At 38.3% G+C, this 27621-nt stretch overlaps 1 protein-coding gene across 1 annotated transcript; it reads left to right on the top strand.

Annotated features, from left to right (window-relative positions):
- TNFRSF11B (TNF receptor superfamily member 11b) lies at positions 1 to 25663 on the top strand. Its single transcript, XM_008143372.3, has 5 exons — positions 1 to 30; positions 17083 to 17452; positions 21013 to 21204; positions 22901 to 23125; positions 24858 to 25663. Exons 1-5 carry the CDS (start codon positions 1 to 3, stop codon positions 25244 to 25246), a joined length of 1206 nt encoding a protein of 401 aa, XP_008141594.2. The 3' UTR covers positions 25247 to 25663.
- The last annotated feature ends 1958 nt before the right edge of the window (positions 25664 to 27621 follow it).

Below are 27621 nucleotides of genomic sequence, written 5' to 3'. Positions count from 1 at the left end.
ATGAACAAGTTGCTGTGCTGCGCGCTCGTGGTAAGTCCCTGGCCCAGGGGAAGCCGGTGCCTGGGGACCCTGGCACCTGGGGTGGCTGCCTGTCTCCTGACTTCTGTACCTCCCCGCGGATGGATGGGGTCGAAGCTCAACTCCCTCCCTCTCCCCGGAGAGACTGGGGGTCAGTTTGGAACAGGAGACCTCTTTTAAGCTAACCATGCTTCTAGGGCGTCCCTTTACACTGGAAAGTTCCTGCTGGGTTATGGAGAAGAGAGAGGAGCTCTAGACCTTTCGTCTTTGAATGACTTTTGTCCATTTTAATGACTGTCTTCATCTCAAATAATTAACGCACTCATGTAGTTCATACCATCTTTGCTTATAACTTGGCCATTCTTATTATTACCAATAAAGCAGTCCCTTAGAATCAGAGCAAGCTGGGAGAATATGTCAGTCTATTGGAAACTATTATAATTAGAATAAACTTTGGATACAGTTATATGACAGATAGAACATTAGGCTCATTCTCCACTTAAGCAAATGTTATGGCAAATTTTGAATAATTGGCACAAAAGAAAAGTTCACACACACACACATACACACACACACATACTTCTTAACTGTGCAATTTAACATTTTAATATAATTTTATTATTGGAAATGGCATATTCCAGTCCTCAATTCCAATATAATGGGGGAAATATTGGTGGGCTAATGTTAATTACGTTCTAAGTATATTTAAATAATTGAAATTGAGCACTACATAGGGTTAAAAGTTAATTTTAACATACTATTTGGAGAAAAATGGAATTTCTGTGACTTGGTTTAGCTCCTTAAAAAAAAAATTAGATATTTGACTAGTTAAGATTTGAAGACTATTTTATGAGCGTGATTCACTTCCTTTATAGTCACTAAAAGGAGGACTAGATTAAAATATGAATCAGACATTCACAAAAGGTTAGGAAAACCTATATTTAAGCTACATATTGTTTTTGAATCTGTTCATGTGAATGCTTGCATTTCAACATCCAACCTACAGTGAATGGAACCCTAAGATGTCTTCCAATTAGTTTTGGGGATACACAAATATAAATAAACAAATAAGTAAATAAATAGCAAAGTCATGAAAGAAAAGGTAGGTTGGTCAGGAGTCCACATAAAGGTATACTAATTTTAGCTACTGCCATATATTTATATCCACCAATATGGCTACTATGGGGAACTTTTTAAAAGTAAACCTTTATTAAAATACAGCACACAGTGAGAATTATACAAGTCATAATGCCTAATTAAGTTTTTCAAAATGAAGACTTGTGAGTTAGCACCCGGATCAAGCAACACTATGTTACCAGCACCCAGAAGCTTCCTGGGCTTTCTCCCCATCACTATTATGTCCAGGGACTAAGAAGTCAATATTCTGACTTCTAACACCATAGATGAGTTTTGCTTGTGTTTGAACTTTACATAAATGGACCATATGTACTCTTTTTTAATGTCAGGCTACTTCCACTTAAAGTTTTATTGTGAGACGATCTCCATTGTTGGGTGTACAGTAGTTTGTCCATTTTTATTGCTGCATAGTATTCCATTTTATGGGCACACCACAATTGATTTTCTCATTCTACTTTTTGGCTACTAGTATAAGTAATCCTGCTATTAATATGAGGACACTTTTATTTTTTCTAGCATTTAATATCCGGTTAAAGATTTAATTAATGACATAGATATTGTCAATTACTTAAATTTCAGAATATCCACTAAATTATATCCATTTTTTTATTGTCTTTATCTCAAATAATTAACATCCTCATGCATATATTTATATACACGGTGTACCAAAAAATGTATACATACTGAACAGCGGATAGCCCAATTAATGTTTCTTTCTTTTCAGATTTAACACATTGGAATTAATAATTATTCAAAGTGTGTTCACATTTTTTGGGACACCCCATATATACCTACTAATGTGTTCATAAATAATATGTAGATAAATGTTTTTATATGTGGTCTGTATAGGAAGATAGACATATATGTAGATAATACTAATTATAGATGGTATAACATAATCAGAAGAGGAAACTTTGTGTCTTGAACATAATAAAATACCTTAAATAAAAGAAAAGTCTTCCCTTTCCCTTTCTGTAGCTTTTGAGATTGACTTTATTTTATAAATGATTGGAAATGGATAGTTGGTACTTACGTCTAAAGAGCCCAATTACCCTTTTGTGAATACTGAGGTGCAATTCTAGGATCTGGAAGCATGACAGATATTTAATACTTTGTACCAGGCATGCCACTGGCCACTAGGGACAGGGGTAAAACAAGATGGGTACCCTTTCTGTGCCCATGCACCTCACAGCCTAATGGAGAAGCAGATATTGGACAGTAATTATACAGGCAATGAAAGTAACAAATGGGGAAGTGCTGGGCGACTTGGGGATATAAAAGATCCTGTCCTCCAGGACTTATAAGGGGAGTTGCAATGTGGTGGTTATCAGGTGGACCCAAATGAAATGCCAGTACCACCACTTGATAAATTACAGCCGGCAAGTCACATCTCTTTTGAATTTTAGTTTTCACTTCTGGGAAATAGAGATGATGATAATGCATGCATGCTATATGACCACATAAAGCTGTGGCTTTATACTAATCACGGCTTCTAGCATTCAGTGAATTGTGTATATGAAGTGTTGATGATGCTCTAAGGGCCACTAACCATTACCTTGAAGGAGGAGTAGAATGTATCATTGTTGGAGATAAAATCAAGGTGTCCTAAAACCTAAGAAGTAGGAGAAATAGAATCCTGTGGCAAAGTAGAGTTCTAGACTCCTTTATGAAAGCTGAGGGTATGCTGGTAGGCAACCAGGAGGGGATGTGATCATTGAGTTTACTGCCATGGTTCTGGGCTTTCTGGAATGTGCACTAATGAACTCAGCAGAGAACTTCTGCAAGGTGAGGCAGTCACATCACCAAGTCATTTCTTTCATGGTTGCCCTGGGACCACTGGGAACATCCCGACCTCAGCCTAGATTTTAACTGGTGGCTGAAACTTTCCATCATAAGTGCCAGAATTATCCGTTGGCCTTCTCAGTGCCAAGCTCTGAATTAATGATAATAGGACTTGGGGGAGGCAGGAGAAGGGGTAGGGGATAGTAGATGCCTTTTCTCAGGACAACTGCCTGATCTTTGATCCTCCTTTAGTATAATACTCTTAATACGCTTTCAGATTTTTGGTTGTTTTGTGGTTGTTTACTTTGGTTTCCTACCCCTTCTTCCCCCCCACCCCTCGCACACACACACCCCTCTTGAGTGTGTGCATGTTTCTCTAGCCTATAACTTTGTTTATTTATTTATTTTAAGAGAATGTCCCTGTGAAGTTTCTAGGAGAATCTGACATATACTCAGTTCAAAACAGCCCTGATCCCTGTCCCTAGCAAACTTCCTGGCCTCTGTCTCCTAGCAACCTTCAGTACAATTCCTAATTTCAATGTGGTCTTTAATTTTACTTCTTAGGCTTAAACCACAGTTGTCAAATTCCACGGGTTCGGAAGAAGGCATTCTGTGCCAGATGTTTTATCCACTTCGGTCTAGAAGGGGAGCTATGGCAGTGTCTATCAAGGGAACACTAAACACACATTCAAATATTCTTACTCTCCTAGTCACTGACTTGCCTACTGGGTTTTGCTTTAAGCAACCCTCAGCCCCCTGCCTGCAAGTTCCCTTTTCTGAAAGCTTTCTGTGAAAAGCACTATTCCCATTAGCATCTCATTAACCAACAGCATTTCCTTTAGCAAAAAAAAAAAAAGGGCTGGGAAGTAGATTGAGAAAAAAGACTTGTGTTTGTATTACTCAAGGCCTTGACTAAGGATGCTTGCCTTAGCTGTGCCTTATGTTGTTACTATAGAGCAGAGATGCCAAGTTTATCAGTGAATTTGTATATTTATGTTACCTCGGAGGACAGTAGTTCTCAATCATATTAAACTTCTTCCAAGGACTTTTAAAGTAAATCCTTTGTAACAACTTCCTTGCCCTCCTGAAATGAAATTTAGAGTGCACATATTTTACCCATATACATAATTTTTGAAACTCACTACGCCAGCATAACTATACTGTAAAGGAGAAATAAAAGGACAGTAATTTATAAAATAAGCTTCTCTAGAAGACACATGAAATAGTGATCTGTTGGCGGCTTTATGTACAATTGCCATGAACAGACCATTAGGAACAAAGACTGCAGCACGTGCCTCACTGGGGCTCAAAGCCATGATCAGCGTTGGCTTCCGTGCTATGATTTTCTGAGGTGATGAAAAAATCTTGCTAAAGTTTTAAACCAAACTAAAGTAGCTTCTATCAAATTTTATGTTGTTGAATTTTGGGAAAATTCAGTACTTATAGAAAGGGTGCAAAAACCAGTTTGTGTCTATCTAAAATGGAACTGGAATCTAAGCTCAGTTAATGAGAAACAGGTTTGTAAATAGGACATTTGAAAGTGTGTGGGACATGAGCTCATTTTTTAAAATTTATTTTAGAGAAATAGGAAGTAGGGGGAGAGATAGATAGATAGATAGGGAAACATCAATTTGTTGTTCCTTTTATTTCCACTTATTTATGCATTCATTGGTTGATTCTTCTATGTGCTCTGACTGGATCAAACCTGCAACCTTAGTGTATGGGGATGATGCTCTAACCAGCTGAACTACTTGCCCAAGGTGACATGGGCTTAGTCTTGATCATTCAGAACACCTAGCAAAACACAGCCCTCTTAACAACAGAAATCTCTCACAAATTTGCAGAACTTTCAGGGGACAGTGCCATTCCTATAGCAAACCAAGTATGAGCTCTTTGCAAATAATAATTTCCATCTTCTTCATTTTTATACCACACCCCCCACCCCAGGTCTTCACAGTACCTGACACTGTTTGCTGAGTCAAAGGAGCTATGGTGAGATTTGTTTCCATGGATGTTCCCACACAATTTAGTTTACTGCCTGAGAACATTCTAATGTTGGCTTTGATCTTTTTCAAGATATAAATATAACACCCTACCCATCTGACTGATATTTAAATATTTTTTGTACATTTTTACTATGAAGTTCATGAAGGCCCATTCTTAAGTGAGAAAAAAAAAGAATAACTAGATTCATATATTGACCCTCAGAGGCGCTGCCTAAGCTCAGTCAAACCTGTGTTCTGATTGTCCCATCTGGTTGATTCAGGCATGGATGCTCATTTTTGGTTTTGATATATTTTGTGTTTGTAAAATGGAGATATCAAGTAGGCACTTAGATTAAAAATTTTTTTTTGGATCTTGATAGAATCCAAGCTGGAGATAAAAATTCTAGGTTATCAACATAGAGTGGGCTTTGAAAGCCCTGAGGGAAGGATGATTACACATGACAAGAGAGGAGAGAAGGAAGCTGGTCCAGAACACATTTCTGATACTGATAGTCTGGTAAACAAAATGCAAATATGAACAATAATAGCAGCCATGTTTGGAAAAGAAAACAAAAATCAAAATAAAACAGCAACCCACAATGGCAGGAACCAGTGGATCGGAAATCCTAGCAACATCTGTAAACTATCTGTGCAAGAAGAAAGAGTGAGGTATGGCCAACTTGAAATAGATACAAGGACAGTATTTTTATGTGACATGTAATTAGTTTTTGGAACTCACTACCACAGAATATTTTGGGGTAACTAGCATAGAATGTCTAAAAAAAGAATTCTTTTAGACAGTTGTAAGGGATAAGAATAGGGTTACAACACATTAGGTAAGAAGTTGTGTGGTACCCGCTCCCTCTCGCATTTACCTGGCCTCTCTAAATTAATGTCCCAAAGGCCAGAACAGTCTACAGACACACTAAAATGGTTTTCCCCAACGACAAGGTGACATAACTTCCCAGGTGTCGGGTAGATTTTTTTTTCACCCCAATTTCACAGAAGCAACTGAGTCAGCCTGACCATAAATGGGTAGAAGATGCAGAAGGAAATGCAGTTATTCCTGAAGCTCTTCTAAAAAATGTAATGTGCTCCTAATGGGCTTGATTCATTACCTCTTATTGTGATTTCAATAAAAATTCTATCTCCAAAATTATAGTTTTAATACTGTGAAGACATTGTTTAATTTCCTTGAAGCATCTTCTATAAAAATAAAAAAGAATAGCCTTAGGATTTTCACTTCAATTTAGTCTGTACCTTGGAAGCACTTTCTGTAAGTGCCTCTTAAATAATCAACTCTAAAATAGAAAAATAGGTGTCAAGATGAATTTAGATTTAAAGTAAGACAGTAATTCATCTAAGCTTTGTGACTGCCTTTAGTAAATTCAATTTTCTTTTCTGGTCTTTGATCCAAAAACCTCAATTCTCTTGCCACACAGTAATGTTATTTTGTTTCAGAAAACTATTTCTTTTATTCTTAGAAAATATAGATATCATGGCCTTATTCCTTAGAAAGTTCCCCCTACCATTAGTTGCCACCACCACCACCAAAACAAAAAGTAATTTAGGAATTCATCTGTGGGATATACTGACAATAAGACCTCTGCAACAGCAGACAAGAGGCAAGGGATCTCATTTCTCAGCTTTGCTTTAGACTCTAAGGTCTAGTCGGTGACTCCACTTATTTGCGACTTATTACTCATCTCTAAAATAGGGGTATTGGACCAGGTGTATGTGGAAGGCTTTTTCAGTTTTCAGCTCTGTCAGTTAAAAAAGGAATTTAAAAAAGGTTGATTATACAGTGTATTATTTACTATTCCAAACATGCAAAAATCAAATGGACTTATTTAAATAATAAGTATTTAAAAGTATTTGTATTTAAACACTTTATTATTTAATATTAAAGTTTTAAAATATATATTTAAATCAAATATACTTATTCCTAAAGGAATGTCTTGTTTTGTTTTGTTTTAATCTATTTTGTTGCAATTGTCAAAGTTTCTTCTGCTCAGCTGTTTTTATGTATAAGAAATTCTGTTTAAGCCAATGAGATCACAAGAGGAAGCAGCTTTCAAAATGCCACTTACTTTTAAGTAGCAGGACTTGTTCTAGGATCAGAGATTATTCTTTGAAACTAAGAACTATTTTCCCACCCTGAAACAAGTCCTTGTTGTCTTTAGCTAGTATACACGGAGTCATTAATGTGCCTATGTCTTACATTCCATTTAGTTAGAAGCCAGGTCCAAGACATTCCCTCAGGACTTAATGCAGAGGTATAATTATGGTAACTAGCAATCTCCTTATTCTCATTGAGCAGAATTTTCTTTGAATTTATATTCACAAGGGAGTACTTGACAATTGCATACCTCTGTTTAGAATAAATGTCAATCCTTCAGGCAGAATAAGCATGATAATGAGTAGGTTGGCATGGCCATTAACTACTACACCAAGTACTCCACCTGGCTGATAGACAGAACCCTCTGCTCCCACACTCCTGTCTCTTATTTTAATGCCCGATGAAAAGAAAAAGAAATCAACTAGATTGTGCTAAAATAAAGGTCAATTAAGAGTATGAATGATGTTTATTGAGCGATGATGTAGTTGTTAATGCTGTTTGTAAATTGTTCTCATTTCTCCTCGCTTCCAGAAACTTGCAAGGATTGTATCTCCTGGCTTCCTTCTGGTGGGGAAGGCGGGTGGTGTGGTGTGAATAGTTCTGGCCAATAAGTCACATCTGAGTTAGCGCGCTGGCCAATATGTGACCCCCCCAACATTTTTTTTCTCTTTCCCTCTTCCACAACAAGCCAGCCATGTTCCAGATAGTAGTTGCTGTCTCATCCTAAATCCTGGACAGAGGGCAATGCTAACAGCTTTCAATGGACCCACTAGGGATGTAGCATGACTGAGAGGTAAACCTTTGTTATTTTTAGGCCACTGAGATTTTGAAGTTGGTAGCGCAGCATAAAACTCAGCCAGTCTTGATTTATACAGTAGCCAAACCCCAGCCATATCTCTGATCATTGAGGGACAGTAACTGCAGAGAGCACTTCAAAATCACAAGTGACTCAAATCTATGGTTTTAGAAGATCAATTTAAACTCCTTTTCATTCAAAGCTATTGCTAGCAGGAGTCATGTGCAAGAACCTCTTCTGATGCTAAAAATTCAAAATTTAGGGAACTGAGATTACTTAAAAGTTTAGCTGGCCTTCAAAATGAGTAGGTAAACAGACACTTAAACAGGAGACTCTAAACCAAACACACTATTCTGGGAGAGTAAATAGACAGGGATCATGCTTTTTCTTTTCATTGCTTCCAACTGACCCTTCCTTTATAGAGGTACACTCATCTCTGTCTTTCATCAGGACAACTTCTACCCACGTAAACAGAGCCAAAAGGAGGAAACGGTAAAACAAAGAGACACCATTCTTAGAATATATGAAAGTCACACACGATGATTCACATAACTTTTGCAAAAATCCTATCATGCAAAGATTAGTATCTATTTTATGAACAAGAAACTGAGTAGTTTTCCCTAAGATTGGTTAACTAGCTAAGTTTTCTTCTGCCCTACAGGAGCTTAGATCTAGTTACTGAGTCCAGTGAAAAATACCCATAAATCAGAGCGGAGTCTGATTTCAACCCAGAGTTCTCTCTGCTGGGGTTAAGCACACCTCAGGATGGGACCCCAGAGGGCCAGATCCCTGGACAACACAATGCCAATGTATTTTCATTCCTTTTCTCTCCTGCTCCAGGGGTCACCATGGTTTTTGATTGTTTTGAAATTAAATGCCTGGGCCTCTTTATTGGACTTAGTTCTAAGCCCAGATTCCTTAGGGAACAGAGCCAGAGGCAAACACTTATGTGTTAGTACCTCATTAGAAAGTGTAATCCTAGGAAAGCAAGAGTGAGCCAAAGAAGTGGAAGGCAGAAAAGAAAGCAGATTCGAGGGGGTGCATGACTGAGAAGCTGCTGCTATGTGTAAAGTGCAGCTAATTGCTCAATCTCACAGGACCATCTTCCAGAAAGGCTGTGTGAACTGACTGTATTTCAGGGCAGAGAGAAGAATTTATTCACCAGGATGGATGGATAGATAGATAGATAGATAGATAGATAGATAGATAGATAGATAGATAGATAGAGATAGATAGAGTCAACAAAAGAATGCCTAGCCTATACAAAAGTTTGATAAGAGTTTATTTGAGCAAAATTTTGAGGACAAGCCCAGAAACACAATCTCTGTGGTCTCGTGCTCTGGTGCCTGCAGTGTGCCTTAGAGGAGTCTAGAAAAGAAAATTACTCTGACATTTCAAAGGTATGTTATCCTAGGTGAGTAAGAACAATGGAAAGGGCTCACTGAAGGTAAACTGACCTTTGCTAAGGGAGCTATAAGCCTGAGACATGACTACTGCCATAGCCTGCCCAGTTAGGGATTTATGATTAGACCATCCTGTGAGGTTACTTTTGCTCAGTAAGCTTGTCAGGCCTGCCATGTGCCCCCTGAGCTTGTCAGATTTTATTCCACAGCTCCATTTTTTCATTCACGATAGATCAATAGGTAGACAGAGAGAAGATAGATCTTACTGAATTTTACACTGTAGTTGATCATTGATATGCCTCTCTCCTTCATAAGAATGTAAATCCCCAGGGGGGTGAGTCAGTTATTAAAGGCTTAGAGTGGAGTTGAATCTCAGCTGGAATGTGCACTAGCCCTCTGGCCTTTGCCAAGTCACTCACCTTCTCTGAAAATCAGTTTCTTCATCTATAAAATGGGCTAATCCTATCTCCCCAGAGATGTCTGGAGGGGGCCCTAGCTGGGTAGTTCAGTTGGTTAGAGAGTCATCCCTCAGTTGGTTGCAGATTTGATCTCTGCTCAGGACACATACAGGAAACAACCAATGAATGCAGAAATAACTTGAACAACAAAAATCTCTCTCTCTCTCTCTCTCTCTCTCTCTCTCTCTCTCTCTCTAAAAAAGAAAATAAAAGATGGTTGGAGGGGATGGATAATAAAAGGACTTATAATAATAATATAAAATATTATAATATACTGGCTATATTATATTATACTGTATAATAATATTATAATATACTGGCTATTATTATTCACTACACACAGGGCTTCTATGGTGTTTCACCTGTTATAGGCACAGAGTAAATGTCTACATGCTTAAATCGGATGCTGTTCTATTTCATTTCTACTTCCAGTTTCTATTCCATATCACAACCACCATGGTTTTCCTTTTCTAATTTTGACCAACTGTCCTTGACCATATATTGATTGAGCTTTAATCCAGGTCATTAGCAACCAAAAGAGATGCATAAGATGTTGTGAGCCAGGTACTATCTTCAAAGTAAAACACTGGAGAAATAAAATGGAATTTTAAAATTGATGTTAAAAACTATCGGCATACTAAATGCATTACCAATTCTGAGCCCCAAATATCAAGGACTATAGATGGAAAACTGTTGTGATTCCACCCCGTGCTTATCAAGTGGGCCTGAATGGACATAATTATTTTAAAAATTGCAACCAACCTTGCTGTTGAGTTGAAGATTTTAGAATTGATGTTATATCTCAAATCTGGTGATTAACAGAAGCCCAAGAGAAGAAATGTTAAGATCTGGGATCCAAAATATGTTGAGATTTCTACATACATCCATTGGAAAGTTTTATGTGTTTACCTGCATTACAAGTTCTTTTTTCCCCAGAGATTTTCCTACTTTATTTATTAATCTGTCAAATGTTAATTGTCTGTAACACTCCTGAAGCACCAAAAGCATCATAAACAAATCTGCCCTGACAATTCTGGTTGATGCCAAAAATAAATAGCTACTGCTAATTAATGTAAAAGCCTTCAAATAACTAAAGGAAAAGTCTGAAGGGAACCCCAAAAAATCACATTTTAAAGTTAAGTTTTACTTGGAGACAGTTCTTCAGCCACAAGGAAAGCAAAATAGTGTAGAATTTGGCTCAGTGATTCATCTAATAAATCATAATTGCTTGTGTTTTCTTTCCCCTGTTTGCCTCGCAAAAGCTGTTGGGAGCAAATCAGTTCTGTGTAGATGAACAGATTTAACTCATCTGCTCTTACTTCCTACCTACAGGCATAATCCTCAGCCAAGCAACTGGCTGTTGTGGAAAGTATTAAGCAGTGGTAAACCCTCAGGTTGGGAACTGGTAGGAGCAGATAAACCTCTCAAATGAACAACCTGCTTTTTTTCACACATTCTCCTGTGGAATGGAAGCTAAATACAAATGGAACAGTTTGTGCAAAATGAAAAACCCTTTAAAAAAGTCTTCCTTTAGGCTGATTGTCATCACTATGGTTTTACAGATGAGAAAATTGCAGTTTTTGTGCTTGTCCTTGCTCACATATCCTTTAATGTGGATATTTATCTGCATCTACATAATCATCAATGATCCTAATTACACATAGTACTCATTCACTATATCTGTTGAACTGAAGAAAATCACATTAGCTATCATGAATACTTGCTATGTGTAGGACACTATGCTAAGCATCTAAGATGTATGAGGCTCTCTGAGGAAACCCATGGAACTGCCTTGAAGCATTTGACCGACACCAAGAAAATGATACCAGTTGGGAAGACACTGAAGCTGATGTTAAAAACACATCAGAGACGCTTTTCCTGGAGACAGTTAAGGACAGGGCAGAAAATCAACTTAAGCCACATTTTAGACGTGTTACTTCTTACTGGACAAGAAACTTGAAAATACTTCCCGAAATGTGTGTGATTCAAAATGTCTCCCATTTTTCACATCCTGTGTAATTAGCATGTATAACAGTGCCTCATACTTTTCTGGGACTTTATTCTTTATCAAGCTTACTTATGTCGCTTTACTCATCTAAAATATAACAGTTGTACAAGGAGAGGTAAACTAAGTATTATTCTCATTTTAGAGGTAAGATAGTGGCCCAGGGTCTAACTGGGTTTAGAACCCTGGGGTACATAGTCTAGATGCAGGTTCCAAACTGAAAGTGTTTTTGTTGATTCACATTGATCTAATTAATTGCCATGCCATGCACTTTTTAGATTATTCATTATCCCTTTAGCATTTTTGAAACTCTCTGTGATATCCCTACTTTTTTTTAACATTCTCTTTTTTTATCCCATCTTGCAAATATTTATGAGTCCCAAGGGTTAACATTTTTTGTCCTTTTTGCTTGTATACAATATCCTTGGGGAATGCCATCTGATTTTTTTTTTTTTGCCTCTAGACTCATTTACATGATTATAACCCCAAAAGCTGTGATCTTAGCTGCATTTATGTCCTGAATTCCCAGTACATATGTCCATTTGAGTCTCATGGACGGAAGATGTTCCAAACTAAATTCATTGTCGTTCTCCATAATTGTCTCCTCCTTCTTCTGTCACTAATTAATGGCAATACCACATACCTAATGGTTAGAATTCGTGGCCATGATATTCAATTGCTCATTCTAGTCCCTCTTCCCCATGCAGGCAGCCAACAGATCATATCTATCCTTCCTTTCCTCCATTACTAGTGTTTCACATCAGCCCCTCCTCATTTCTGACCTGTTACTCTGTTGAGTCTTTTCTTGATTCTCTTTCTCGTTCTTTCTGCAACCAACTGTTTTGCAGTGATTTATGAGTATTTAACATCAGGTTGAGCTTTTAGATGAATGTTCCTATGAAACTGGAACATTAACTTATTCAACTCCATTGCTTAGCAGTATTTCTAAAGCATAGTAATTGTTTCAATAAGTGTTTGCTGAATAAATGAGTTATTTAAGGAATGGAGGAAAATACAAAGGAGCCACTACACTCTAAGACTGTAGAAAATCAAATAAACTAACCTCCACAGGAAAAACGGTTCTTTCTGTGTGTGTGTTTTTAGGCACTCAATGCATATTTATCAAATGAATGAAGAGTGAAAGAAAGAATGAGTGAATGAATAAAGTCCTATAGATGTAGCCCAAAGCTACTCACAACAAACATTGCTTTATCTTATAAACTCATTAAAAATGTTCCATTCTATTCTGTAGGAGGCTTTGATATAAGATATTGGGGGGAAAAGTTGTTTTTCTTTAAATAAGCTTTATAGTTCATACTGCAAGAGCTCTTTAGGAAACTCACCATGCTATATATCCTGAATGTTTCTTTTTTCTTCTTCTTCTTTTTTTTTTTGGCCAAGATGAACTATAAAATGGCATGGTTTCCCAACTGACCAGAAGTTTATCTAACTCTGGATGGTCCTCAAATAGTTTTCTGCGGCAAAGATCATGACGAGAGATCACAAAAGGAACTCCCAAACCAAGTAGTTATTTCAAGCTTTGTGTGGGCTCTTTTAATGAATTTTCCATAAATGGAAACCCACTGGGTCACTCACGGTTCTACATACCAGAGGGCAAGCCCAGTAGTATGGGGTTGGCTGCATTGCATAATAAAAAAATAAACTTGCTGGAGGAAGTGTATTCTCCTCTGGTGCTTTATGAAGAAGCATGCACCAGTAGTGTGCTATACTCAAGTTACTTATCATCTGAGAAATGTCCTTCTCAGTAGCTTTGGACAAAAGCTACTAGTCTTAGCACAAAGAAAGAAAAGTCAAGGACTTTAGAAAGGCTTTGGTTGATCTTCTAACTTTCATGATCTACTAACTCTATGCTCTTGAGTCTACATGAAAAATTAGCACCTTAGGGCTACTTTTGGACTGCATGAAGGCTATAGCATATCTGAGAGCATTTGGTAAATGTTAAAGGATTTGGCCAAAAAATAGTATTTTGTGCCACATGCTCTGGGTTTGAATTATGCCTCTGCTAATTGTTATTACACACCTATGCACATGTCCTGGCTTTTGTAGGTGCTCCTCAGTGATTATGCAATTTACACAGAAAAAAATTTTTGAACTCTTATCAGTACTATCAGCTGGCAAAGGGGATAAAGGCCATGCTAAGACAGCCTGCCTTCCCAGGGCATCTTTTTCATTGCATTTCCAGGAAATGCAAAAGAAAGTAAGAGAGAGGACTGTTGAAGCATTCTATTAATCTTCCCCGCCCTCTATACAGTAACTGGTTCCAGAAATTTTATGTGGGAATTGGGGCTAACCAGAGACTGAGACCTAAGCAGCCAATTTTGGCCACACAGAGTTCTGTCTTTTTACCAAAGTGGAAATTTTTCAAATGAAACACAGAGTCCCCATGCAACTTACTGGAAACAAGTCTGCAGTCCCTCCAGGCTTTCCTATTTTTTAAAATATATAGGATAATTCTATCCAGCAGCCTTAGAGAAACTGCCTTCAATAATACAATTGCTCTCGAATTCTTAAGTCAAACTTATTTATCTTTTTCTCTGTGGATTCCTTTTACCTCAACTTCTCTGTATTTTGAAGAAATGGTAACTAATTTCCAAAGCATGGCTTCAGGAAACCAATAGTGTCATGTCCAATTGCCTAGAAAAATACAAATTGAGTCAGCATTCTTGGTCTGATCTTGCATTTACGTGGCTCCTTCCAGTGAGGAACATCTGTGGGGTTTTCCCATCCCATCCTCATCACTTCTTGGTGAGGGAGGAGAGTAGGCACTGAATAAGTGAGCACAGTTGAACCACTGTGCTGAAATGGGAAAGGGGGAATAATGGGAAGCTGGGCTGGGGAAGGTCTCAGGACTGCCAGCCCTACCAGGATGGGGCTCACTCAGCAGTAGCATGCAAGACTAGTGTTCTGAAAGAAACAGATCCTTCAGAAGGGAACAGCAGGAGAACAAAGCATCTCTCATTGCTTGCCTTGTCTTTGCAAGTTGCACCAGGAAAATTTTATTTCCTAACATTGAGTATTTTAGAAATATTTGAGTTCAATCTACACAAGGGGCCTTGAAAGAAGACGTAGCCATATGTTATAGAACATATTCAAATGATCAAGAAGCAACAAAGTCATTTCATCTTGCTTTGTTTCTTTTAAAACTGATCATTATTTGTAACTATTTATTTCTTCTCTGCTGTCTGCCTCCTCCTCACTAGACTATGAGCTCCTGAAGGCACAGACCATCTTAGTTTTATGCATCACCATATGCTATGTTCCTTCCTTCTACAGTGCCTGGTATTCCGTGGGTATTCAGTTAATGTGTGTTGAATGAATAGATTCCATCTATTTCTGAAAGATTAGGAGCAAAACAGTACATTCACACGGTTCTGATTCATTTCTTTCTTCTAATGTCCACCCACTCCAAATGAGCCAAGAAAAAAAAGGAACTCTTATCTTTTGCAACAGCATAGATGGACCTGAAGAGCATTATGCTAAGCAAAATAAGCCCTTTAGAGAAAGACAAATGCCATCTGATCTCACTAATGTCACTAATATGTGGACTCTAATGAACAAAATAAGATGATGAACAAAATAGAACTGGAAGCATGGATACATGGAACAGACTGGCAGGTGCCAGAGGAGAGGCGGGGAAGGGCAGGGGGGCAGGAAGAGGTGACTGAGTAGAGAGGTGAAGGGATTAGCTAAAGAACATGTGTGCATACTCCAAGGACTTGGACAATTGGTGCTGAAGGCCAAGGGAGGGGGAGCCAGGGCCAAGGGATGGGGAGCCAGGGCTGTAGAGGTGGACAAAGGGGGAGAGGGTGGGGTTGGGGGCATCTAGTACAATAGTGTCAATGTTAAAAATTTTTAAATTTAAAATAAAGGAAGGAAGGAAGGAAGGAAGGAAGGAAGGAAGGAAGGAAGGAAGGAAGGAAGGAAGGGAAAATTTAAGAACATTTTCCTCAGTAAACCTCAGGTTATGAGGTGTCACCCCCATTTTGCACTGTACTCTATGTTTTGTTGGTTAGGAGTCCTTAACATCATAGCACTCTGAAAATTTCTCTTGGATAAAAGGTGCATGGCCCTAAGTGAGATACTTTGTTCTCTTCTTCTGGTTTATCAGCTGCTATCAGGTCCAGTCAGCCCAGATGCTTGTTGTGTTGCAATAAGAAGTGAATGAAATGACTCAGATTAAAATGCCCAAATGCTTATAAAAAAAGAGGCCATTCTTTACCTTTGTCACTCTAATTCCCCAGGTGCTGTTTCCTCAGCGCGGCATGCTTTTCCTGGGTCAAGGGGTTTCTGTGACATTTCCTGAGTTCTGCAAGGAAGAGTTTGGAAGAATTTATTGTGTTTGGCCTGCCACCTCCCAAAAGCATGAAAATAGTCAGTGTTGATCCCTTTTCCAAAAACAAATAATAAAAAGCAAACAAACCATCCCCTGCATACAAAGAACACTGTTCCTTCTGAGCTATGTCAATGCTCCCTAGAAGACCCTGTGAGGTCTAAAATACAAGATGGACTGATTAGTTGGAGCTGCCCTCCCAAGCTTGAAAAATCCTTTTTTTTTTCTTACTTTTTTTTTTTTTTTTTTTTTGCTGCACAGAATTCTTCCTGCCATATGTAAGGATACTTATGAAACCCTACCTACTCTCTGAAGTTTTTCCCAGAAGAGAGGTAGTCATTTAGTTTTCTAGACACAATTGACGTGTGACAGTCAAAACTGGGCCATTGATGTTCTGGAGGAAATATCAGTCTTAAAATTCTAGGACTCTTTCCAGTGGATTGCAAGCTCTATGGGGACAGGGACCATGCCTTACTCATCAGCATCTCCCTGGTACATTCCTGGTAGGCATTCAATGCATATCTGTGGAATGAATGAATGAATGAATGAATGATCAAGATGACTGTTGATGTCATGATACAAACTTTTGTTTGTACTTCTCCACTTCTTTACTTACTATATGTTTGGAATCATTAAGTCTTAGAAGAGGTGTGGTATGCTCTTCTGAGAACCACTGGTTCATCCAACTCAATCATCTAGAGAAAATCATGAAGGCCAGGGAGATACAGTGTCTTTGAGGCCACGGGGGTTATTTAGTGATACAGCTAGTTGTAATAATTTCTATTCTGATGAGCCTTCTACTCCGGTGATCTATGAGCTGAATTTACTTAATATAGATATGCTGCCATCCCCATCTTGGTCTTTGAGATTAAGCGAATAGAGGCAAGAATTGTGGCCTCGGAACTTACTCTGTTGTGCTGCTCAGCCGGTAGGAAGTTCGTAAAGGACTCTTTGATTCTTGTGATGCCTTTGCACAAAAGAACCGCCCTATTTCCATGCTGACATCGCCACTCTTTCCTTTCTTTTAGTTCCTGGACATCTCCATTAAATGGAGCACCCAAGAAATATTTCCCCCAAAGTACCTTCACTATGACCCAGAAACCTCTCGCCAGCTGATGTGTGACAAATGTCCCCCTGGCACCTACTTAAAACAGCACTGTACAGCAAGGCGGAAGACCGTGTGTGCCCCTTGTCCTGACAACTACTACACAAACACCTGGCACGCCAGTGACGAGTGTCTGTACTGCAACGCAGCGTGCAAAGAGCTGCAGTATGTCAAGCAGGAGTGCAACCGCACCCACAACCGCGTGTGCGAATGCGAAGAAGGGCGCTACCTCGAGGTGGAGTTCTGCTTGAAGCACAGGAGCTGCCCCCCTGGCTTCGGAGTTCTGCAAGTTGGTATGCATCAGCTTTCCCACACGCTGCCAAAGTGATTAGGATTGTACAAAGTCAAGTAGTAGGGGAAGTTTAAGGGAACACTTTTTGTCTGATGATATTAAGGATAGCAAATTGCAAAGGTAATGGAACCTGCTAGATATGTACTATGTGTCTGGATTGCTGCCAAACGACCATTTCTCAGAGGAATACTCTGCTGCTCCAGGGCGATTTAGTGACAAATCTCAAAAGCAGCAAATTGCTCTCTAATGAGATGCATGATGGATTGCTTTTTTAAAGGGACACACTCTGAGTTGCACTGTTTATAGCTGATAGATACCTCTATGTTTCACTTCAGCACGGACAGCTTCAAACTGCGGTGCTTTTTGACAAACATCAGAAATCTTAATTGATACCAAGAGAGTAATTATGCTGATATTGATGAGGCTCTGCAGTGCTAACAATGAGCAGTTATAATTAATTATGCAAAAAATGAGAATGGCTAGGGGAAATGAATTTCATTATAAAAAATGAAGCTAGTTCTTCCTTTGGCATGGGAGTTGAGTGTCTGGGAGGATAAAGACTGCAGCAGTATCTCACCGATGAGCTTATTCTTTATCTTAGACAAAACAGATTGTCAAGTCAAGAGTAAGTACTTGTCTACAAACAAAATACTTTCTCTTTGCATTTTGAACAGCATAGGTTAAGGCCAGTGTGCACTGAATCTTTTAAAGCTGCAATTCACTTTTTTTTTTCCCCTACCACATTCATGAAGCTTCAGTGTAGTCTCATAGCTTGAGAAAATGAAGAGTAATTCACTTAATTTCTGGAGGAAGTAGTAATCAGTACAAATTCTGATTACTCAGTTAGAAATCATATTTCTCAGCCTCTACACCACTGATATTTAGGGCTGGATAATTCTTTCCGTGTGCAGCTCTCCTGTGTGTTTTAGAGTGTTTAGCAGCATCCCTGGTCTCTAGTCACTAGATGCTCCTCCCCCAGTGGTGACAATCAAAAAAAGTCTTCAGACATTACCAATTGTCTCCTGATGGCAGAATTGCCCCTGGTTGACAACCACTGGTTTAGAGGAGCTAATTATTTGAAACTATTTTAACTTTCAAAAGTTGTGATATACCGAGTTTAAATTATTAGATGACAAATACAAAACAAGCATATTCAAATATTTAAATCTATTGTTTCCTAAGTTGTGAATCTTGTAAAATTAATCACAGAAGGTGCAAACTGCATGATGGCTCCTTAAAGTACCTCTAGCATGAGTATTTGAGGGAGAAATTGGTAACACTTCCTAGTTTATATTGATGATACTTTGGGACTCAAAAGCTAAGCCAAGTTGTAGAAGGGAAAAGCCAATCCAACAAAAATAAATCCATTTAATTCAGTACGTTGAATATGTAGAAAAATTAATGAAGGGACTAGGCAGCTTGGAAATTAGAAAGATTTGATAAAATAATGGAAATAGCAAGGATTTTTCTCACAGAAGCATGGCAATCTGTTTGTAGAATGAAGTAAGCTAGTACCACCGTGGGCCTGTTTACCTCTCACTCCCTGTTCCTCACGGACAATAAGAGTTTCCAGCCCAAAGAGAAGGAAGAATTATGCAACGTTATTCTAAGAAATATTTATTAACCCTTCCTTTCTGTCATTGCTTTGAAGTCAGATTGTCTCTGAATTTTATTTACTTCATTCTATCTCTTAGTCTTATAATTCCTATGTCAGTACCAGGGGCCAGCATGGTGAAATTCTCAACAGTAGAACAGAACTCCTCTCATCATTATGACATTTGGCATTGGCCTGGCTGATTATACTTTGTATGTTTCCACTGGTATTAATAAGGCAAACTTTTTTACTTAGATGGATAAATCTTTCTTTGTAAAAAGTTCTATCAATTATAAAAGAGGGAAGTCCTATTCAGCAAGCTCATTATATAAAGCCTCCAAAGACACTGAGAAACTTTACTTCTGTCATCCTTGGATTTCTTTTGTTAAAGAACTTTAAAGGCTAAGCTACCTGAGAGAATGGCTTGTACCGATGACTTTCTCACTGAGATGCATGCAAAGACCCAACCCGTCAATGTGTATGTGAAGAAGGACACGTTGTTCTTTGTGCAGTTGGCTCTCCAGAACACTTGGCAGTTGGCAAAGGGACACTTGGATCCAGGTGTCCAAGTCCACTTATTTCCAGAATATTAGCTACGAAAGAATACCATGGACTCCCTGCCCAAACACCTTCACTTAGGATATTGTAGAATTTGGTGTGGAGTTGCATGCCGTTTAAAAAGAGCAATACAGTAAGAAAGTACTTTTTTAAAAAAAGTAGCCCTCTTTGTAAGTTGGTTCCTAAGATGTTGTCACTGCAACACTAAAGGTGGCATTTAATATGTGAAGGTTTTCTGCCTGTGGTTTCCCACCTCCTCTTTTTTCTCTGCCAGCCCTTCATCATTTTTACTGGTCATTGCATCATTAATCCCTTTGGAAGAAGCAAGAGATAAAATGAGAACCAAACTACTTTGCTCTTTCCCCCCCACCTCTGGATTTGATACAAAGTGGGAGGTTCAAATTTTTAATAACTGAAGTTTATTAACTTCCCACAGCTTCATTTGTCCCGTTCACATTTGTTATCTCGCATAAGCCAGAATTGGCCTGTAAAAGCCACATTAGAACATTGAAGTCTAAATCTGTTCAACTAGCTTACACTAGATGGAGGTATTTTCATATGCAAATGCACTGTAATGTATGATTTATCCATGAATGATAGAGTCAAGGGTTTGAAAGTATTTAGCTAATAGCATCTTTAGTAGTTGACTGATTCGTTTGCTTACCAGTGATTTCTCCAAATTTGTCAAGTATTTTTCCACCATGAAATAAGATGCCCTTGCAGTCACCCTTCCCTGAAATTTTAACAACCAGACTCTTAAAACTCAACAGTTTAAGCCAACGGTATATCATCTTCCATTTACTGTGTAGCTTAACTGCAGACTTACGCTTTTGAGTCAGTGGCCAAGTTTATTGCCACCTTCAAGAGTTTATTATAATGCTGTAAATTTTTACTTCTCAAGGTTAGCATACTTATGAGCTGCTTCACAATTATGATTCAGGAAAGAAAGAACTTTGATAGCTACCGATTAGAATTTAACGACATAGCAGTCAATGGGTACTGTTTTTGGAGAATGATATCACAGCAGTTACACAAGGGCTATTAATTGTGTGAAGAATATGTGGACAACGAGACCTAATGCCATTGTAGCTCACACAGGACTAATGAACACCCTCCCTTCTTTCCTTCCCTCTCATATTTTGGAAATGTTTTGTAGGTAACAGAAAACAAACTTGTGTTTGTATTACTGGGAGGGAAGACCGCCTAAGGGGCTAACTGTGGTTTTTGTTCTGTCTGTGTAATGAAGTGAAAAATGAGAATGCCTGAAGTTTGGTACAGCGTTAATAGTAAAAACTTAGCAACATAGCAGTTAAAACGAAGTGAAAAGTCTTTCTAAAACTTTGTTAAGAGGGTATCTGCTGTGATAGTATTTGAGAAGAAGGTGCTAAATGGTTCGGTATTTTCTGTAGGAACCCCAGAGCGAAATACGGTTTGCAAAAGATGTCCAGATGGGTTCTTCTCCAATGAGACGTCCGCTAAAGCACCCTGCAGAAAACACACCAACTGCAGTGCATTCGGTCTCCTTCTGACTCAGAAAGGAAATGCAACACATGACAATATATGTTCTGGAAACAGTGACTTGACGCACAGATGTGGAATAGGTAATTATCAATCAGAATATCAGCCTTCATACCACCTCTGAGTTGAGTACAAGACCCTTTGGCCACCTTCTTAGTCAAACTCATATTTTCCCTTTCTTGAATTTTAATCAGCTCTTCTATTCTAAGACTATTCTCTAATGGAGAATAGTCTTATTCTTGCTAAAGCCACAACTCAAAGTCCTTCCAAAAGTCCTCATCTCTCATAGATCATGCTCTAAACCCTGAATTTTTTCCTTTTATAATTTACTCAAATTTTACCCATGGAGAAAGGGTGGTACAAAGATTATGTCTGAGGCCCAATGAGCAGAGTCCAAATTGCAGAATTTTTTTTTGCTATCCATTTTTATCACTTTTAAAAATACCTGTATTATTAGCCAAAGTATAAACTGGCAACTAAGAAGCACAATGACGTAATTGATTACACATTAGAAATGTAAAACTGGCTTTGTTACCTATGGTAATGCTATGTCTATCACATGGAAGTTCCAAGTTCCTCTTGTCCTGCACTTTTTATTCAGGAAGGGTCACTAGCTCTAAGCTTAAGTTATCTGAATGCATCCCATGTAAGTGATGTCACTAATCAGATTGGTGTCCTCTCCCTGTCACTCCTACCACTAGACTAATCTCATGCCTTCTACTGAGGACTCACTACATCAAGGATAATCTGCTTTTAGCATTTAGCTAAACAATGTCACGAACCAGCTTGACTCTCCCAAGCATCTATTTGTATGACAGAAGTGTATGAAGCACAGAAATATGGATTGGGAGATTTAAGATTCCAACTCAGTCCCAACATATTTCCACGTAATCAAAATCTTAGACAAGTCATTTAGCTGTTCTGATTTCTTATCTAAAAATGGAATAAAGGAAGGGATAGTAAGAGGAGTGACTTCTAACTTTATCATTCTCTTTAATACATTTAAATTTTTATTTTTGTCATTCATTGAATACTTACTGTCTTCCAGATTCTTTGCTATTGGGCTTTAATCTTTATAAAAACACAGTTAAGTTTGCTCAGGTTTAATATAGGACATGAATGGCAAGGCCAGGATTCAAACCTAGGCCTGATGCATCCAAAGATAAACTCTTAACCCCTGGGATATACTGACCTACCCAGACATTTAGGCCATTGCATCTCTTTTCTAAATGACATGTTGTTGTTTTTTGTCTGTGTGTGACTTTTTTCTCATGTAATACATGCTTATATGTTTACATATATTCTTATTCTCAAAGGTAAACTACATGTTTGTGTATGTACAGAAAATAATACACTATTCCAGATTACTTTCAAGCCCCTTTCAAAGCAATGCTTATATTTGTTTTGGCCCTTATCTCAAAGCATTCTGTGGGCTCTAGGAACACCTTTAACAGAATGTTAATATTTACATTAAATCATACAATTTTTGCTGTAATTTGTTTATAGCAATATTAAGTTCTTATTAAACACTTATTAAACTTTCTCCCCCAAAACACTCTAAAAGAACATTAGAAAGGACATAAGTCCAGTTGGATTGGCAGTTTACCACTTAGACCAGCCAACAGAAGGTTGATTTTGATTCAAAATTTTCATTTTAGCACATTATATTTTTAAAAAAAACCACCTCAATTATGTTGGTTTTTAAATTTTGGGTTTTGTCCAATAGACTTCCAGGAATCCAATTGTTGAGTAAATCTTGGTTTTCCCACCTTCCTTTAGATGTTACCCTCTGTGAGGAGGCATTCTTCAGGTTTGCTGTTCCTACCAAGTTCACCCCTAACTGGCTCAGTGTCCTGGTGGACAATTTGCCTGGCACCAAAGTAAATGCAGAGAGTGTGGAGAGGATAAAAAGACGGCACAGCTCACAAGAACAGACCTTCCAGCTGCTGAAGTTATGGAAACATCAAAACAAAGACCAGGATATGGTCAAGAAGATCATCCAAGGTATGATAACCTGAAATAAACCAATGGATCCAAAATCAAACATACCCTTTAACCATAGGGCTAGTTGTGTGGATGATGTTTTCCTTCTGTAATTATTGCTGGATTGAAGGAGTTTTCATGATGATGTAGATGGTGTTTCTAGAGCAATCATGCAGGGTTTCATTCTCAATTCCCCCACCTGTCCCCCTCATTCTTTATAGAGTGTATAAAGAAGCCACAATGCATTTCAAGTGCAGGGCTAGACCTCAGGAAATCTGCCTTTACATCCCTCAGCAGTTTTATTAGCATCCTCTCTGACCTTCCTAGAAGTTCTTTAACCACTTTGAATCTTACCTTGCATTTCTACCAAGAAGCTCTGTTGTATTTATTTGGTAATTCTCTCTAGAGAGCCTCCCAGAGCCTTACAGATAGCCTCTCATTAATCCTCACAACATAGCCTATTTTAAAATTACCATTTTAATAGCATATGTTGTAAGGATTAATGAGATAAGATCTGTAAAAAGTATTTGAGTTTCTTGGAGAAAAGGGCTAGTTAAAACCATGTTTTAGAGTTTTCGAAAGAATCTCCTTTAGAAAGTGAGTGTCTGTGTGTGCATGTGTGTGTGCCTGTGTGCATGTGTGTGTGCATGTGTGAGTTGATGATGATGATGAGATAATTCAATAGTAAAAGTAAATGTCATACAGTGTGGACTGTAAGCTTTAGGTTATACAGTGGAAAGAGTTCCGAATTCAATTAGCAATGAGAAGACATGTCAGAAGAAAAATGAGCGAGATTTTTCACAAGTCAGACAATGGCATTGAGAAATTCATTCTCCTCTTCACTATAGTAAAAACAATTGAGGAGTCCTGACCCTACCCTAAAGGCCTCAAACATTTGAAACTGAGATGTTAGGAGACTAACATTTTTCAGCTGAATGTTCCACTTGTGCAAAGAGTAAACTTTTCTTCTGTTTTCAGCAGACAAAATGTATTCTTTGAACTTATAATTAGCCCTGAAGCAAAAAGAAAGGGAAGTAGAGAATCAGAGACTGTTAGCATTGGAAAGGACCAAATCCCTATTTTATAAACCAGGACATTTCAGCCCAGAAAGATGAACTGACTTGCCTTAGGGCTCAGATACTAAATGACTCATGTCATTAACAGAAACATTAGTTACTCCCTCTTATGTTTATGTCCTAGCTCGTTATGGAAAAATTCTCTAGGCTGTGTGTACCACCACATTCCTTGGCCTCACATTACTCTGTTTTTAAATTTTCTTCTCTGTGGTGGTAACCCTCTCATGCTATTTATTAAAGACCATTTGAAGCAACTAACTCTTTTAAAGCAGCACATACGTCAGATATCAACAAATGAAAGTTTATATTGCAAAATAACTAACTTGAATACTTCGTTTCTCTGAAATGTTATGGTTTTAATTCCTCAAATTTTTAATTTTAGCTGAGAATGATGTGCCTGTAGTTTTCTACTAGCGATTTTCAACCATAGAGCTTCTCACAAGGCTTTGTTGGATGCCTAGAATATATAGCACATTCTCTTACATTAACATAGAAATATTCATCTCAGTTCTCAGAAATAACTAACACCACTTAAGTCTCCCCCACTCCTCCCAAAAACATAAAGGAAAAGGTTATCGTTAACGTGATGACCCTTGCCTTTGCCTCAGCGTAGTTTGGTGGCACTAGAAGAATATATATATACACGGTGTGACTGTCTCTGCTTTTGTTCTGTGCAGATATCGACCTCTGTGAAAACAGCGTGCAGCGGCACCTCGGGCACATGAACCTCACCTTCGAGCAGCTCTGCAGCTTGATGGAAAGCTTGCCAGGGAAGAAAGTCACCACCGAAGACATTGAGAAAACGACGAAGGCCTGCTCATCGGGTGAGCAGATCCTGAAGCTGCTCAGCCTGTGGAGGGTCAAGAACGGCGACCAGGACACTCTGAAGGGCCTCATGCACGCACTGAAGCACTTGAAAATGTACCACTTCCCCAAAACAGTCTCCCAGAGCCTGAAAAAGACCATCAGGTTCCTTCACAGCTTCACCATGTACAGACTGTATCAGAAGCTATTTCTAGAAATGATAGGGAACCAGGTCCAATCAGTGAAAATAAGCTGCTTATAAAGGGAAATGGTCATTGGGCTGTTTCCTCACCGTGGACCAGATCCGATGGATGAGTAAACTTTCTCAGGTTTCTCAGGCACTTGAGGGGGTACAGTGATTTCTTTCTCATCGCTGAGGACTAGATTTGGGCCCAGGGCAAACACAAAAAACTTTGGTATGAAGAAAGAACGAACTTCTCCCCCCAAAATTCAATAAACCCCAAATAGTTTATCCAACTGACAGATCTGGTCCAGTATCTACTGACTATGTTTTCCTTTATTACTGCTTGAAGTAATTCAACTGGAAATAAGAAACTAGACTCCATTGTGCCTTACTAAATATGGGAATGTCTAACTTAAATAGCTTTGAGATTTCAGCTGTCTAGAGGCTTTTATCAGAAAGCCATTTTTTTTTTCTGTAAAAGTACTAATATATCTGTAACACTATTACAGTATTTGCTATTTATATTCATTCAGATATAAGGTTTGTACATATTATCGTCCTAAAGGGAAACTGTGTGGACTTAATTTTAGAAAGAAAAAATTTATATATTCTGTTTATTGTGACAAATGAAAGAGATAAAATATATTTTTTAATGGAAAGTTTGTAGCATTTCCTGATAGGTACAGCCATCCTTCCTGTGTGGTGTGTTTTGTAATATAATTTTACCTATATAAGCTATGATATCATTTTATAGAAAATGCATTACTTAGGCAATTGTTTAATGTTTTAATGTAAATTATCTGAATATTAGATGCGCTGAGAAATTGAATGTACCTTATTTAAAAGATTTTATGTTTTAGTGTATAAACATCATTAAAGTTTTCAAATTATTTTTCATTGCTTTTCCTCTTGTTTTTATCTGAATGGGATATTAATAGGTCTGAGTTTTTATAATTTTCTCTGTTCTTATATCACCAGGACCATCTGGGAATTGTTAAAAATGCAGATTTCTGGATCAGTTTATTGGCAAATTTGGGGGAGAAGGGCAGAAACCTGCATTTGTAACCAATTCCCAAAACACTTCTTACATTAAAACTGGAGAACTTTCATGGAAGTATGGATCAGAGTGTGGAATCTCAGAGGGAAGATGGGGGAGGGTGGGTGGGTGGGAGGTAATCAACCAAAGACCTTGAATGTATATATGCATAGCCCATGGACATAGACAATAGGGTGCGGAAGGCCTGGGGCAGGGCGGGGGCTGGCTGGAGGGAGTCAATGGGGGGGAAAAAGGGGACATAAGTAATACTTTCAATAATAATTAATTTAAAAAAAATAAAGTGAGTCTCTTATAGATAAAAAACACAAACAAACAAAAAACTGGAGAACTTCTGAAGTCAAGCCTAGCATACAGATGGCGAAAACCACTTACAACTGCTGACACTAGCATGGAGGCCAACTATATGATATTTTGGTTGCAAGTTCTAGAACCTGGCACTACCTAGTTTAAGAAGAAATTAATTGTAAGGGTGGTGTATTGGGTAGAATGGTGTCCCTTCCCCAAATCGGTTCACTTCATAATCCCCAGAACCTGTAAATGTTACCTTATTTAGAAAAAGGATCTTTGTAGATGTAATTAAATTAAGTATTTTGAGATGATGATAGCATCCTGGATTTTAGACGGGCCCTAAATCCAATGACAAGTGTCTTTACAAGAGACACACAGAGGGGACAGGCAGAAGAGAAGATGATGTAAAGACAGAGGCAGAGATGGGAGTGATGAAGCCATGAGCCAAGAGAGCTAGGGGAGGCAAGAAAAAGAGCCTCCCCTGGGGCCTCCTAGGGAGTACAGTCTTATGGACATCTTGGTTTTGGACTTCCGGCCTCCAGTACTAGGAGAGAATTTATTTATGTTGTGTTAAGCCACCCAGTTTGTGGTAATTTGCTACAACAGCCACTGGAAACTATATAAGGTTGTGTCCAAGCCTCACAAATGGCAGAATTAAGATAACTCTGGCACCATGGTGGGCTAAAGTTCCTATACTATTTTCTTATCTTTAATTTCTGTATTTTTTAGTTCAAAATTCCAAATTCCCAGGAGAAAAATCCTGGTTGTCCTACATTGGCATAAAGACATGTCCAGTAATATCTTTATCAGTTTCAGGTCCCAAGAATGGGATATTGTGAACAGGGTACACTGTCTCCCATCCTTTCCCAGTCTGTGTTCTTTTCTCTCGCTTTACCATGACTTAGAATTTAATGTGGCCAGAGCAGCCTTGCCTTTGTAAAATCAGATCAGTTATGGCTCTTTGACAGAAGAGCAGATCCACGTAGATACTACACAAATTCATAAATCTAGGGAAATAAAAAGCACAGGGGAAGTCAAGAAGCTCAAACCTGGAGAATCTGAGTCCCGACCTTGCAATACTTGAAGTGGAAAAAAATTGTGGAGATTA

The sequence above is a fragment of the Eptesicus fuscus genome, chromosome 19 (genome assembly GCF_027574615.1).
Source record: "Eptesicus fuscus isolate TK198812 chromosome 19, DD_ASM_mEF_20220401, whole genome shotgun sequence".
NCBI classification, from domain to species: domain Eukaryota; kingdom Metazoa; phylum Chordata; class Mammalia; order Chiroptera; family Vespertilionidae; genus Eptesicus; species Eptesicus fuscus.
This window is presented reverse-complemented; position numbering and strand designations above follow the sequence as displayed.